Genomic DNA, 14,717 nt, shown 5'->3' with positions numbered 1-14,717 from the left:
CTAGGGGATTTCCATTAGGAAAGGGATCCATAATAAAATATTGCGTGCAAATCTGATAGTCCCATCTCAAAAAAGATGTTTTGGAATTGGAAAAGGTACAGAGAAGGGCAACAAAAATGATTAGGGGTATGGAACAGCTTCCAGGTGAGGAGAGAGTAAAAAGACTGGGACTTTTCAGCTTGGAAAAAAGACAACTAAGGAGGGATATGATGGAGGTCTATAAAATCTTGACTGTTACGGAGAAAGTGATTAAGGAAATGCTGTTTACTCCTTCACGTAACACAAGAACTAGGGGACGCCCAATGAAATTAATAGGCAGCAGGTCTGAAACCAAAGAAAGTGCTTCTTCACTCAGTACAGTCAGTTGTGGAACTCTTTGCCAGGGGATGTTGTGAAGGCCAAGACTATAATAGAGTTAAAAAAGGAAATAGATAATTTCATGGAGGTTAGGTCCATCAATGGCTCTTAGCCAGGATGATTAGGGATGCAACAGTGTGTGTGTGTGTGTGTGTGTGCGCGCGCGCACGCGCAAACTCAAATTCCTCATTTAGGAATGTGCAGATACCAAGTTTGAAGTTATAAATCAAAACTGGTATCTTAACCATAGCTGTAGGACCCTTCAAACTCTATATTTTTTTCATTTCATAGGAGTATTTTTATTTAAATCTTTGACAACAGATTTCAGATTTTCTAGCAGTGTAAGGTGCTATGACCTATAAATGCAGTTTCACTTCTAGTCTGGGGTAATCAGAATTTTCTCTTGTGGTAAGAGAAAATTACTGACCGTGCATTTTTATATAGCATCCCAGTCACCAAAATAAGTAAGTGCTTGTTAAAGGAAGTATTATCCATGAGACTTCACTTGTTGGTCACATGTCCTGAGAATTCTCTTTGAGGGAGACTTGCCACATTCCACATGCATGCAACAAGAGCATATACACCTTCTTAGCTTTAAATCATGATTTCCTTTTCTTTTATGTTGACTTTGCAGTTGAGAGAAATGTAAGTTTCTTTACTGTTTTCCTTGTGTTAGCTTATTCTAAATAAAGATCTTCTACTGTTCTTCACATAAGTTTAGTAGATTTAGTTCAGTGTAACTTTTAAGTGATCTATAAAATGTTTCCAGATTTTGTCTAAAAGATACATTACTTATAAGGATATATTTAAATATATCTATCTCCTGTATCTGCATTATTTGGGATCTTAATGAAGCTTAAGATGGAGTTAAGAGAACGGAGCAATAGAGAATGTACCTAAACCAGTTTATCTGTCAATCATGCTAGAAATGACTGTTGACAATTTTGTTATATTTGAAATCTTGCCAAAACTATTCGCTTGGAATTAGCACAACTCTTTCCATAATATTCTTAGATATCTTCTTTCCTTAACCAAGATCTTGAAAGTGTAGTTTATGATATCACCAGAACCCTAAAACTTATGTCTATCCTTATTGTTCTCTTGTTACTTATGTATTGAAAAATATTGTATGGTTTTGATAAAGAAAGTGTTACATTTGTATAAAATTTTCTTAATACTACCTTTTCTCATTTCTCAAAAAAATCTACAAAAATTACATGTGAAGAAAATAAATGATTCCCCTCTTCAGCCCCCCCCTCCCCCGGCTGAACGGTTTAGTATTAAAAAGTAGAATTGTGCCATCAAGAATAAATCAGTATAATGCAATCCTTAATTATGGTGAAAGCCCTGATCCAAAGCCCATTGAAGTCAGTGGGAGTCTCACCACCATTTAAAACTGCTGGGAAAACTGTCTTGGGTTCTGCTTTTTTTGCTTATATTGATACTGTAATAAATCATATTTCACAGTTGTGTTATTTGAGCTTTAAAACTTCTGACGTCTTGGCCGTGACGTGGTGATGAGTAGGTGACATGGAGATTTTTATCAATATGGCCAGTGTTTACAAATTTGAGTGCCAGACGTTAGTTACCAAAATAAGTGGCTGGCCCGATTTTTTTTTTTTTGGAAGTACTGAGTGCCTACACCTCTGAAAATGAAGTATAATGGATTTAGATGCCCACATATGAAAATTTTGTCCAAGAAAACTAAACAACTTTTCTATGCTAAAAGTATATATTATTCTCTGACTTTTTACAGCATCTACTGGGTATTTCTAGTGTTCAGAAAATAAACCACCATCCTTAGGAATTTTACAACAACCTTCTTGATCTTTACTGGGTGGGAAACATGTTCTGGTTGTTGTTTTCACTAGAAGCATTACCCATTTCAAATCAGAAGAATGTGTTTTTCCTTGACATGCCAAAAAATTCTTCTATTCAGTATGTTACCTGAAAATTGAAAATGACTGTAATTTCTCACAGTGTGATGGGTTTTTTGGTGCTCTTGTCAGAGTTTCATCTGCTACAACAATCAGGGTCTCAACTGACCCTAGAGCTCTGAGCCTCTTAATTTCCTTCTAGTTCTCTGATCCCCATCCTACTTTCCCGCATAAGAGATAAGAGGAATATCTTTGTCCCTCACTCCCCATTCTCTGTTCCCACCCTCATCCCTGTACATCTTTATAGGCCACATCTTCTCTCTGGTCTGTGACTGCCTTTATGTCCTGCAGTCAGTTTGTCTTGTCCTTCCTTCCAGTGGTGGTTACCAGGAAGGAGGAGGGGAACTGAGAGAACAGATGGAGGTAGCTTTATTCAGCTTCAGATGCCTACTGTGCTACCTGCTGTGGAGAAATAAGCACTGCAGCAACTTTATACTGTCCTGTAGCCTGTTCTGGGCTTTGGTAGTAAAGAAAGGAGCTTTGACAGCTGCCCCAGGGAAAGGCAAGATAGAAGCAGAAAGGATCAATGGAGGATGAAAAGAGCTGAGGAGAAGAACAGCAGAGAGGATCTACTCCTGAGTTTGCTCTTTTGCAAATCAAAAGGCTGGTATACCATGTCAATGGCAGAACAGTAGTTATAAGTCATCAAATGCCAACCGTGCTTCTCATTAAATCCACCCCTGTTGGAACGTACCTGAGATTTGAAGATCCAAGGTTGTACATCACAATAGCCGCTAACTTGCTCGGTGACATTGGGCAAGTAATTATGGCCAAGATTTTGAGAAGTAACTAGTGATTTTGGGTGCCCAATTTAAAACAAGCTAAAGAGGTCTGATTATCAGAACGTGCTGAGCACCCACCTTCTGAAAACATGACCCTTTAAGACAATGAGGCACCTATAATCTAGTCACCCTTGAAAATCTTGGCCTTTATCCTTCTGCGTTTTAGTTAATCCACCTGTAAATACTAGCATACCTCACTGAAATGTTGTGGGTTTTATGATTTTAGTGTACTTTGATACCTTTGGATGAAAGATGCTGTGTGGGTGCAGAGTATGAGCAATAATAATTATAGGGGCTGATAAAATGGCCCATAGTGAAGAGTTGCAGAGGGGTAACCCAAGCTCTGAATCTTTACACTACTACTGTTTTGTTGTGATTTTTCTTAGAAGTTGGACATAGCAGTATGTGGATTTCAACTGATGCTGCAACATCTGTTCTTGAGCCTCTAAAAGTAGTGTGGGCCAAATGCAGTGGATATCCCTCCTATCCAGCACTGGTGAGTCTACGGCATACCACCAGTATTACACTGAAACTTATTTCACTATGTCCAAACTCTGTACATAAATGGACCCATAAGATCTAATGCAGAGCTGAGCAAAAGTGAATTTTCATTTTGCCTTACTTGTAGTATTTTCCATGAAACTTCAGTACACGGAGTTTGTACAATAGCAGACAATGACGTCGTGGGCTGATAGTGAGCCACCATAAATGCATCCTATAGGATTCAGAATACCTGTCTTGTAAGCAAAATAGACCGACCAGCGTGTTTTGTACAAGAGAGTGTTGCACTGTTTATAAGAAGGCAAATTAGAATAAACATCAGGCTGACTTTTTGTCAGCACAGGAATTGTATGCTGTTGTCTGCTGCAAAACAAGTGTAAGAAAATTCTATTTCTGTAGCTCTTTTGGCTTATACAAAAAAAACCCCTAGGATCTGCCAGAACTGGTATAGGCTCAATTGAAACATGCAAAATTATAGAGCAGATAGGAGAAGCTTTTCGGTCACACCGTTATTCCTTTGAGAATAACAGTTAATTCCATTAAATTAACAGTTTTAGATGGATAATACACAGAGAAAATACTATTTCTTGCAGTGAATGGTCAGCCTCTGGTGTTCAGTATTATGAGAAATGGTTCAAATACTGTGGCTAGACTTTTGAAGTAGGGAGATAATCTTATGGCTGTTAATAGTAGACACATGCTAGAAAATGGTAACTAACTCTCCTGATTCCTTGTGTTTGCTGAGCATCTCCAGGGGCTAGGAAGGAATTTCTCCCCTCAACCTCCATGTTCAGCATTGTAGAATTAACTAGTTGCATATTTGGTGGCTTTTTACCTTCCTCTGAAGCATCAGCTATTGATCATTAAATAAAGGCAGAGTACTAGACTTGAAGACAGACAGGCTGATTGGGCATCATAAACCAGTAGCCAAGGTTTTCAAATGCAGCTACTGAATTTTGAGTCAATTTTGTCTCAATTTTAGGGTGTCCAGTCTTGAGATATCTTTAAAGTGGCCTAATTTTCAGAAATTGTCAAATCACCCACATTCTGAAAATCAATCCTCCTTTTAGGTGTCTCAGTTGGACACCAAAACTTGATAGATGAAATATCACTAATTGCTTTTAAAAATCTTGGCCTGTGTTTCTAAACTTATTTGTGAAATTGTCAATTGTATTTTAGTGTTCTGAATTTGTTATCTCTAAGGGCTTTTCTGCGTGCAGCATGGCACCAGTGAAGATATGATTTTAAACTGGTTTAATTATACGAGGTTTAAAATACATTGTGGACACTCTTATTTTCCTTTAAATCAGGTTTATTTCAGCTAATCCAAAATGAGCTTGTTTCATTAAATCAGTACAAGTTTGTGTAGCAAGGCCTAAATTTATACACATTGTCTGTTTGATTTGTATAGTATTTTCCCATTAAATACATTCATAATAAAGAAACCTTTAACTATTAGTGAACACAGATTTAAAAAAATTAGGAATTGTTCTTTTTTTCCATTTGTAGATTATTGACCCTAAGATGCCTCGTGTTGCCGGTCATCACAATGGTGTTACAATACCAGTGCCACCTCTAGATGTATTGAAAATTGGAGAACAAATGCAGACCAAATCTGATGAGAGGCTTTTCTTAGTTTTATTTTTTGACAATAAAAGAAGTTGGTATGTATCGTTATTTAATCAAATGTAAGAAACATATAGTTTAATGCACTGATTTATAATCCAAAGCAATAAGCCATATTTTAGTTTACAAAGAAAGCTGAAACACCATTCTCTCCCCATATATAAACTTTAATGTGTATTTAATGTTTAGCATCTCTGAGTATGTTGTTGGAACCAGACTTCTTGCTAAAAGACACTTATTTACTGCCAATTTGGAAGAACAATATGACTATAAACTAGATATTATCTAGTACAGGTTTGGTATCAGAACAATCATTGTTTTGATATTGGCATATTAAAATTCTTCCTTTGATTGCAAAACCTGTTCAGAGGATGATCGTCTACATTTCTGTGTATATCTATCTCTTCATCTGAAATATCTGACGACTACTTTGAGTAATGGTCCCTGCTGTTTTCCACTGAGGGTTACGTGCATGCACCCAGAGCCAGAGCTTTTCAAAATAGTATTGGTTGGTAGTCCAGTCAGGCGCCCTTCTATTCCCTCGTAGTTTTGCCCGAGGCAATAAAGGGCAGGGTGGACCGGCCATGTCTTCAGTTCCTTCTCACTGTCGCATGATCCAAGTTGTAGCTTCCGCTGACCTGTCATTCTTAGTGACATATTTTCAGGTTTTTTATACAAAAAAGGTTCTTATTTTTGTTCATAGTTAGAATTTTATTATTTTTTGTTGTACTTCGGTCATTTCCATGAGTTTTTATAATTGAGGACTTGGAATGCTTTTTCCTGCCAAACATTCCCAACCCCCATGTCTGCCCTCATTCCTTTTCCATCAGTAGTGAACACCAGTGCAGTTCGTACTGGTTGGGGGAAGCCCACAATGCCTCCAGATAAAGTGTCTGTCTCTCTTTCACTGCCCATACATAGGAAGGCTAAGCTCTCCTCCTCAAGAAGCACCTCATGAAGATAGCCATGGTCCCCAAGTTGGATCCTGGCTGGGGAATCTCCCTTACTTCGGCAGAGCCCTCTCCCAACTGCAGAGCCTCCTACCAGATACGCTGGTACCAGAGCTACCGACCCTGGTGCCTTTACCATCAATAGACCAGATACCATTGACTCCAGGGAGAAGCGGAAGCACTCCCAGCCCTCACAAACTGCTCTCCCTGAAAGGAGCGAGGTCTATGTGTGTTCAGGTGCACCCACCTGTGCAGAGGGCTCCATCTCCTGTGTTACATCTGCCTCTTGCTGACCATGCTTTTCTAACGCATCATTCCAGGGGCTCCATCAGCACCTCCATTCATGCAAAAGTCCAACTCATCTGAATCCAAGAACCCGGAATTTCAGCACAGTACACCACTTCTACAGAAACGTGACTGCCAGGGGTTCCAACGACTCCGTGTCAGTTTCCTCCTTTGACTTACCCAAGAAGCTGATATCCGGCTTGATAACAGCACAATTATAAGAGCAGCAGTATCAACCGGATTGGTCATATTGGTCAAATTTGCATTCGAAGTAGTCTCAGCTCGGGAGAACTCCCGTTTCACCAACCCGTCCTTCATCCGGTAGACATTCAGAAATGGGGTTAGATGATGCTCAGATCAGCCCGGCTCTGATGGTACCAGCAGATCCAGAGAGATTTCCCTTCTGTATCATCGAGATCTTCCTGCCCATCAGATGACTATCATCATTTTCAAGAACTAGTATGTAGAATGCTCTCAATATCCCATTGGAAGAGGTGCAGAACAGTCAGCACCAGCTACTAGGCATTTTGCATACATCAGCACCAGAACAATGATGCCATTCTTCAGCTGGCATGCACCGAGTGGCATACCCCAGCCACGTGTGCACTGACTTTTGAGGGGCAGAAAAAAAGATACATCCCCCAAAAGATTTAGAAATTTTGTTTTCACACCCTCCACCTAAATCCTTGGTAATACAGGCTGCATTGTAGCAGACAAAACAGCAACACCCACAGTCCACTCTGGCAGACAGGGAAGGGAAGAGACAGGACTGCATGGGTCAAAAGGTCATCTTCTCAGCTGGATTACAATTGTGGATCTCTGACTGCTTGGCACTGATGGTGAAGAATGACTTTTATAAACTATGGCTGGATGGAGAAATTTGCACACAAGCTACCTCAGCAGGATTGTAGTTGATTCCAAACAATTTTACAGGAAATCAAGCTGGTCGCCAGGGCCATACTTCAGGCTGCAGGTGGTTCAGCAGACACATCCTTGTGTGTATTGGCAACTGGAATTGTCATGAGAAGGGAATCCTGGTTACACTCCTCAGGTTTCCCTAGGGAGGTGAAGAACACAATCGACAACCTTCGTGTCAATGAATCACACCTCTTCAACCATTAAACTGATTCCTTACACTCACTAACAGACTCTGGAGCCACCTTACGATCCTTGGGCATATATACACCAACACCAAAGAGAAAATGTTATCGCTCACCGCCAGCCCAACACTATAAAACTCCTCACTTTACCACCAACGGGCCTACAAACCTCCTCAGAAGCATCCTAAGTTCACAGAGCCTGTCCGCCAGTTCTGGCAGCACAGACCTCTGCACAACACACTCAGTTATCATGAAAACAGTATTTCTGAGTGCTCCTGGAGAGCTGTTAGCCACTCCATACATCAATGCTTCCATCTTCCATGCCTTTTGGGGATCATCTCAAATTCATTCTACCAGCTTGGAGAGCTGTAAAAACAGACAAGTGGGTCATGGACATCATTCGACGCGGCTCCACCACTGAGTTTTTGACAACGGCTCTTCTACATCTCCTGCCCCTCAGATATCCCTCTCACAACAGTATTCTTACCTTAGAGGTGGAATCTCTTCTCCAGAGAGGAGCAGTGGAGCCAATCTTGGGTCATGGTGTTCTATACCAATTATTTTCAGGTACCAAAAAGAAAGGGGGATGGAGACCAATCTTGGATCTCTGACACCTCAACTGATCGATTTGCAGGCCGAAATTTCGTATGCAGCCATCATTCCCTCACTAGAAAAATGCATGTGGTTTATGGCTCTTGGCATACAAGATGTCTGCTTCCATATCGACATACATCTGACCCTGTGGTTCAAAGTGGAGTATAGACACTTCCAATACAGAGTTCTCCCATTTGGACTTACTACTTGCCCACAAGTTTTTAATAAGGTTTTCTCTGTGGTAGTGACTCACCTACAACGTGAGGGAATCCTTGGCTTTCCATACTTGAATGACTGGGTGCTGGCAGTGTGGTTCAAGGAAGCTTGAGCATCAATGTCCCAGCTTCTTCTCCTCTCTTCCCTAGGAGTGAACATCAACATCAAAAAATCAACTTTGCACCTTGCTCGATCCGTGGAGTTCACACGAGCTCACATCGATGCAACCTCCGCACGAGCTTATCTACCATAGGACAGATTCCAGAGCCTGTTGGACCAAATAGCCCTGATAATCTTCAGCCCTTCAGTCTTGGCCAGGACCTGCCTCTCCATCCTAGGGCATATGGCGGTGTGCATATATGTCACACCCTTCGGCTGCTGGCACTGTTGCTGGCTACAGCTATGGCCATAAAGAATCTTCTTCTGTTCACCAATCCATGAGACACCATACTCTCAGGCTGGGATGCTCACATTGGAGATCACATGACACAAGTCAGCTGGACCACATGAGTGGCTAGGGTGCACATAAAAATTCTTGAACTTCGGGCATTATGCAAAGCATGCCACTTTTTGTTACCAGCTGTCGCCATGTCGTCTTCATGTCAGACACCACCACAGTATACTGCATAAACAGACAAGGGGGCACACATTCCCCAGTGCTGTGTACGAAGGTGATTTGCCTCTGGGAATGGTGCATCACACATCATATCCTTTTGTCAGCAGAATAGCTGCATGAAACCCAGAATGTGACTTTGCAACCAACCATGAAGGGGAATTGCATGATGAAATAATCATGGACATCTTAGTCGCTGGAGTACACCAATCAGACACCTCCTTTCATCTCACACCAACATCAAGTGCACCAGTATTGTTCCAGGGGAGGCACTTGGTGCCCACTTACTAGGCAATGCTCTTGTCGCATCCCTTTCTCCCGTGGCATTCTCCACAAACTGTGTTCTGGCCTCACCAGTTCTGATTCCCCCTTCTCTGCATATCAAAACAACCTTCACTTCTGCTCCAGATGTTTCCGGTAACTGCTGACACAACACTATGGCAGACTCAGGCATTCAGGTCTATGACTGTTACACCTGACAGCACGGTTTTTTGGATAGGCACCTCCATTAGCACGATAATGCTAATTAGCAGTGCCAAATGTTCTCTCCAGTAGCTGAAAGGACTCCACGAGGCAATCCTATCAGTCCAAATGGACATGGCCTTTCTCACTAAAATCTCCTTGTGGATGTTCAGCCATAAACTCAAGCTCAACATGGCTAAAACAGAGTTCTTAATCTTTCCTGCTCAGCCTTCCCTTATTACCTCCTTTCTAGATCACTGTCGACAATGCCACCATCCTGATTGTCACTCAGGTCCCTAACCTGGGCATCATCTTTGATTTGGACCTCTCTCTAGACCCTTACACATATTTGTGTCTAAATCTTACAGCTTCTTTCTTCATATCATATCTAATATATGTTTTTTCCTGTCCAGCCTCACAACTAAAACTGTTCCCCAAGCTGTCATCTTGCATATCGACTACTGGAATGTCCTTTAATCTGGCCTTGACAAATGCAGTTTTGTCCCACTGATACCCATTCAGAAAGTTTCTGCAAAGATCATTTTCCTAGCCTCTTCACTTTGACCATGTCACTCTCTTTGCATTCCTCCACTGACTCCCCATTCTTTATCACATCAGATGTACGCTACTTGTCTTCACTTTCAAGGTACTTCATAACTTGTCCCCACTCTTTGTCTATCAGGATGTTGACCCTGGCCTTTGGTCCACAATGACAGCCTCCACTGCCCACTTGTTAAAATTTTGAACAAGCACCTTCATGCTTTACCTCACATTTGGGAAGAGCTCCTCTTGAACGTCTGCAAAATTCACTCATTATTCTCCTTCAAATCCTTCCTTAGAACTTTCATTTACTGTGATGCCCACAATAATCTTGACAGTGGCTAGACTGCTGGTGTGCTGAGACCACTGTCTCTCATGCTGACCAATATTGTCTTATTGTTACCTTGTACTCTCCCATCTGTTTCTCTGTCTTCATCTGTGGTCTTTCGTCTTATATTTAGATTGTAAATTCTTTGGGATAGGCACCATCTCTTTGCTCTGTTTGTGCAGCACTTAACTCCTAGGCACTACAGTAATACTAACAATGAATAATAATTTGGTAACAAAGTTTCTCCCTTAAAGACTGTCATTAAAAATTTGATTCATATTCAGTTTTAAAAGGGCCCCCCATCCTACAAGTTTGAATAATTTAACTCATCAGAAGCATAGCTTCTGCTATCCCTTAATACGTAGATTATATTGAAATATTTTATTTCAAAACAATTTCATTTTTACCTAGTGAGAATATCTTTCCAGTATCTAAAGCCTAAGAAAACTGAGTTGACTAAAATGGCATCTCTTTTTAAAGATGAACTAAATGAATTTATTGATTGGCTGATTTTATGTAAACAGAGATCCTCCTTGTACAGATGCTCCCTGGTTACGCAAACCCGACTTACGGAAATCCAGACTTACGAAAAAAGTTCCGTAAGGTTTGTTGGTTTTTTTGGCATAATTGGAGATACATTCCCGACTTTGCGTAAGTCGGGGAGCTTCTGTACGTGTAAGGCTGTAGTTCAGAGTTCTTTAGTCAGAGTTTTTTATTTTTGCAGCTGTTAATGCCTTAATTATAGAGCTGGGTGAACAATTGACTTTCTCGGTTCACTGGCAGTTTTGGAAAAAAATAAAAAATTCAGTTCTGGTTTAACAGAATTTGAAAAAAATGGCAAATCAGAATAATCTGTTTTGGGTGAACGAAACGTTTTGTTTGATCAGAAACCTTTTGTTTCTTTGTGTGTGTTTTAAATGGCTAAATTAACAAAATGAGATGATGATGGTGCCAGCCTACGATTTAGCCCACCAGGTAGGGCACTGACCTGGGATGTAAGTTTGAGTCTGTATGGGTTCAATTCCCCCCTCTGCCTGACAGGGTGAAGGGATTTGAACTTGGGTCTCCACATTGCAGGAGAGTGCCTTAGTCACTAGACTATGTGATATTCTGATGATGGGTCTGTCAGTCTATTCTGTTGAAGCTGTTCCACTTTGTATAAATAATGGTTATTGGGCCAGAGAGAGAGTTAGAATGATTCTGTAGCCTGTTGGTTGGGCTACTCACTAGGGAGGTCGGAGACCTAAGTTCAAATCCCTGCTCCAATGAGTAATTGCTTTTAGTAATTGCAGTGGGACAGCTTCAACAGAAGAGACTGAGACACCCAGGTCAGAATACCCCATCTCCCAGTGGCTAGGTTTCTTGCCTGTACGGTGGGATTCCCAAGTCAAAATCCCTTTTCTTTATTAGGCAGAGAGGGGAGCAGAACCTTGGTCTCCCACATCCTAGGTCAGTGGCTATAAGGGAGGCATTATTACCTCTATTCCCCTCCTCCTTGGGCTGTTTGTGAAAATTGCCTCAGACACCCCACAAAAAGTGTGCTCAAACTTTTGGCAAGCTTGTGGATAGCATTGATTTTTAAAAAACACCTGGCTTTAGTCATTATTACCTAACATAGAAGAGTGAGCTGCACAATCTTTACCTTATGCACTGAATTGGTTGTATTAAAATGTAGCGTAAATGCAGAATGTGGGACCGAGCAGGAATTCATTGACTATGGAACTGCCTATTGGAGACCAAAACTAACACGTTAGAGTGTGGTGTAACCAAACCTTTGCAAAAATCTTTGTGCAGTGATGGAAATTGAAGAATGAATAATTTTTAAAAAAATTCTACAGATAAAAACAGCTGAATCTAGTAGTGACTGAAAACAATCCATTACTTTCTAATCTAAGCCTGAGTTGTTTTAATACCTAGATATGATGTTGCATCAGACTGACTCCTATTGAAGTCAGTATTTGCCATCAATTACAATCCTATGGTGCCTGTTGGATTTGTAAGTCTTGTTTATTCAAGAGGCTGATGCTACTTCTCTTAAAACCCACGTTAAAAACACAGTTGTCCTATCTTTGGTAAGAATTTTGCTATTGGATTTTTTTTTTAAAGAGAGAGATTGTTTTGACACACTGCATGAGATGCATTACATAAGAGCTAGTTTAGTCCTATGTAAGGACAATCCTGTTGATCTATGCTTTATTTAACCTAAGATTTATTTTATCCTATTTATAGGCAATGGCTTCCAAAATCCAAAATGGTTCCCCTGGGGATTGATGAGACCATAGACAAGTTAAAAATGATGGAAGGTCGAAACTCAAGCATTCGTAAAGCTGTGAGAATTGCTTTTGATCGTGCTATGACTCATCTAAGTAGAGTCCATGGAGAACCAGTTAGCGACTTCAGTGATATTGACTAACAAAGGTGCTACCAAGGCAAGAAACACACAACATATAGACTTGAACTTTATTAATAAACCTCATTGTCTAAAAGAATGTATTGACAATACGACTCCTTAATCATTGATTCAGTGGCTGAGTTCTGCAAACTTCAAACAGTTGAGCAGTTTCTCTATATCACCATTGCCATATAGATTAATGATTTTATCATTGTGTTGTAGTTTGGAGGATTTTCCACTAAACCTGTTAAAATGTCTTGTTCATAGTGTTCATAAATTGTACATATATGTATATTCAACACTTAACTTATTCTGATTTTAGAGGTAGCTCTTTAATTCCCTTTTTTAATTTTGATGGGGAGAGCGTAGGTTCTCATTTTCCATGTTTTTTAGATATTAAAAAAAAAAGTAAAGTACATAAGCACCATCTTCCAGCTTAAGGTGCTTAGTGAATCTTAAAGCCTAATATCAAAATAACATCAAAGATATGTTTGCCTAAATCATATATTATACAATATGGTGCTGCTTGTATCATTTTTCCTTGATCTGTAGCTTTTGAAAGACTTGTGAATGTTTTAATTTTGTGCAAATCATTGCTCTTTGCACAAAGTACCACATATTTAAGATTGTTGTAAATTTACAATGACAAATGTGTATTTTAAGAAAGAAAATTACATTATTTTGGAGGGTACTTTGTGAGAAAGGCATCAAGAGTAAAATTATGCTATGTACATCACTTGCAAATCACCAAAAACACTCCATTATTGCCCAAAATAACTTTTTAAGAGATTTTTTCCCATTTTTCTTTGTTTTAAACAAAATTGGCTTAAAGCCAGTGAGCACATTTTTTACCAAACCATCCCATCTATCTCCCATAGATTTTATTTTTTTCAGATATGTGCCTCCCTGTTTTATTTATTGTAGAAAATGTATTAATTTGCTTTATAATGAAAAATACATTTAACAAAGTATATTGATATGCATTTTTATACAGGCACATGAGAAGACAACTTGCTTTGGGAGAAAAATGTATTGGAAATTTGTATAAATGACTTGATGGCTTGTGTATAATTTGATTTTTTGTAACCTGTATGCCTTTGTTTCCAGTGAGGGGATTTATGTAACTTTTAATTTAGAACACTTTGGTAGCAATAGAAACTTTGGATACATTTTTGTATGGTACATGTGATGTATATAGAATTAGTACTTTATTTTTATTTTTATTTTTAAGAAGTAAAGCATTATGTATGGGTGAGGGAAAAGAAAGAAGGGTGGGTTTCCAGAACTGCATTTTTTTATATTAAAAAAATAAAGTCAAGATATTGATTGTTGTAGCTACTTTATTCCTACGTTCACTGAAATACTGAATTTGTAACAATGAAAATGGCAAGGTATGTTTGCAATGTGATTTATAATGACTCCATTATTTATAAATGCACTGTGTTGAACTCTTTTTTTGCAGTGATATCTTAAATACTGTACCAAGTTATATAATATGCAACACCAAATAATGCATATGAGTGCACAAAGTATTTATGCCCAGCTTTTTTTTACAATGGATTAGCGAATACAGCAAAACCAATACTTTTTAAATCTTTTTTTTTAATTCATTGAATAGCATTCTGCATTGTTAAACCTGCTTGAATCTTTATTTTAAAGGGAAAGTCAATTACTTTTTAAATACCTTTTGATGTTTTTATTCTCTATGGTTTGTAATACCCCCTTAGAAACTTGAAATAAAATTTCTTTCTCAACTGATAATTTTGTCCTGCATTTGGCCCCTGTGGAATCTTGGTTTAGTGTCCATTCTCCCAGAGGTAAATTAGATTAAGGAACTGCTACCATGTCATTAACTTAATCTCTTTCTGGCTGCTTCATAGAGAGGGAAAGTGTCATATTGTGTGGGGGCCACTGCCATCTATACCAACAAGCCTCTTCTGGAGAGACTGGTGTTTGAGGCTGCATTATCCAAGACCAGTCTTCTATGCTGAACTCTAGTACTTTCAAGGATTTCCTGGTTAAAAAGCAGTTTGG

At 39.4% G+C, this 14,717-nt stretch overlaps 1 protein-coding gene across 6 annotated transcripts in view; it reads left to right on the top strand.

The window, feature by feature from the left end:
- Positions 1-14,444, top strand: part of BRD1 (bromodomain containing 1) — a 113,434-nt gene extending 98,990 nt beyond the window's left edge. For 5 of the 6 annotated variants that reach the window (XM_032776498.2, XM_032776497.2, XM_075065033.1 and 2 more), the window contains 3 exons: positions 3,463-3,572; positions 5,087-5,241; positions 12,521-14,444. In XM_032776498.2, coding sequence (XP_032632389.1) covers positions 3,463-3,572; positions 5,087-5,241; positions 12,521-12,704 — 449 coding nt within the window. In that variant the 3' untranslated portion in view covers positions 12,705-14,444. Of the gene's footprint in view, positions 1-3,462; positions 3,573-5,086; positions 5,242-12,208; positions 12,314-12,520 lie in introns of those variants that run through there. The other variant, XM_075065027.1, reaches the window with a different exon arrangement.
- Positions 14,445-14,717: the final 273 nt, after the last annotated feature.

The sequence above is a fragment of the Chelonoidis abingdonii genome, chromosome 1, assembly GCF_003597395.2.
Source record: "Chelonoidis abingdonii isolate Lonesome George chromosome 1, CheloAbing_2.0, whole genome shotgun sequence".
In the NCBI taxonomy this organism is placed as follows: domain Eukaryota; kingdom Metazoa; phylum Chordata; order Testudines; family Testudinidae; genus Chelonoidis; species Chelonoidis abingdonii.
This window is presented reverse-complemented; position numbering and strand designations above follow the sequence as displayed.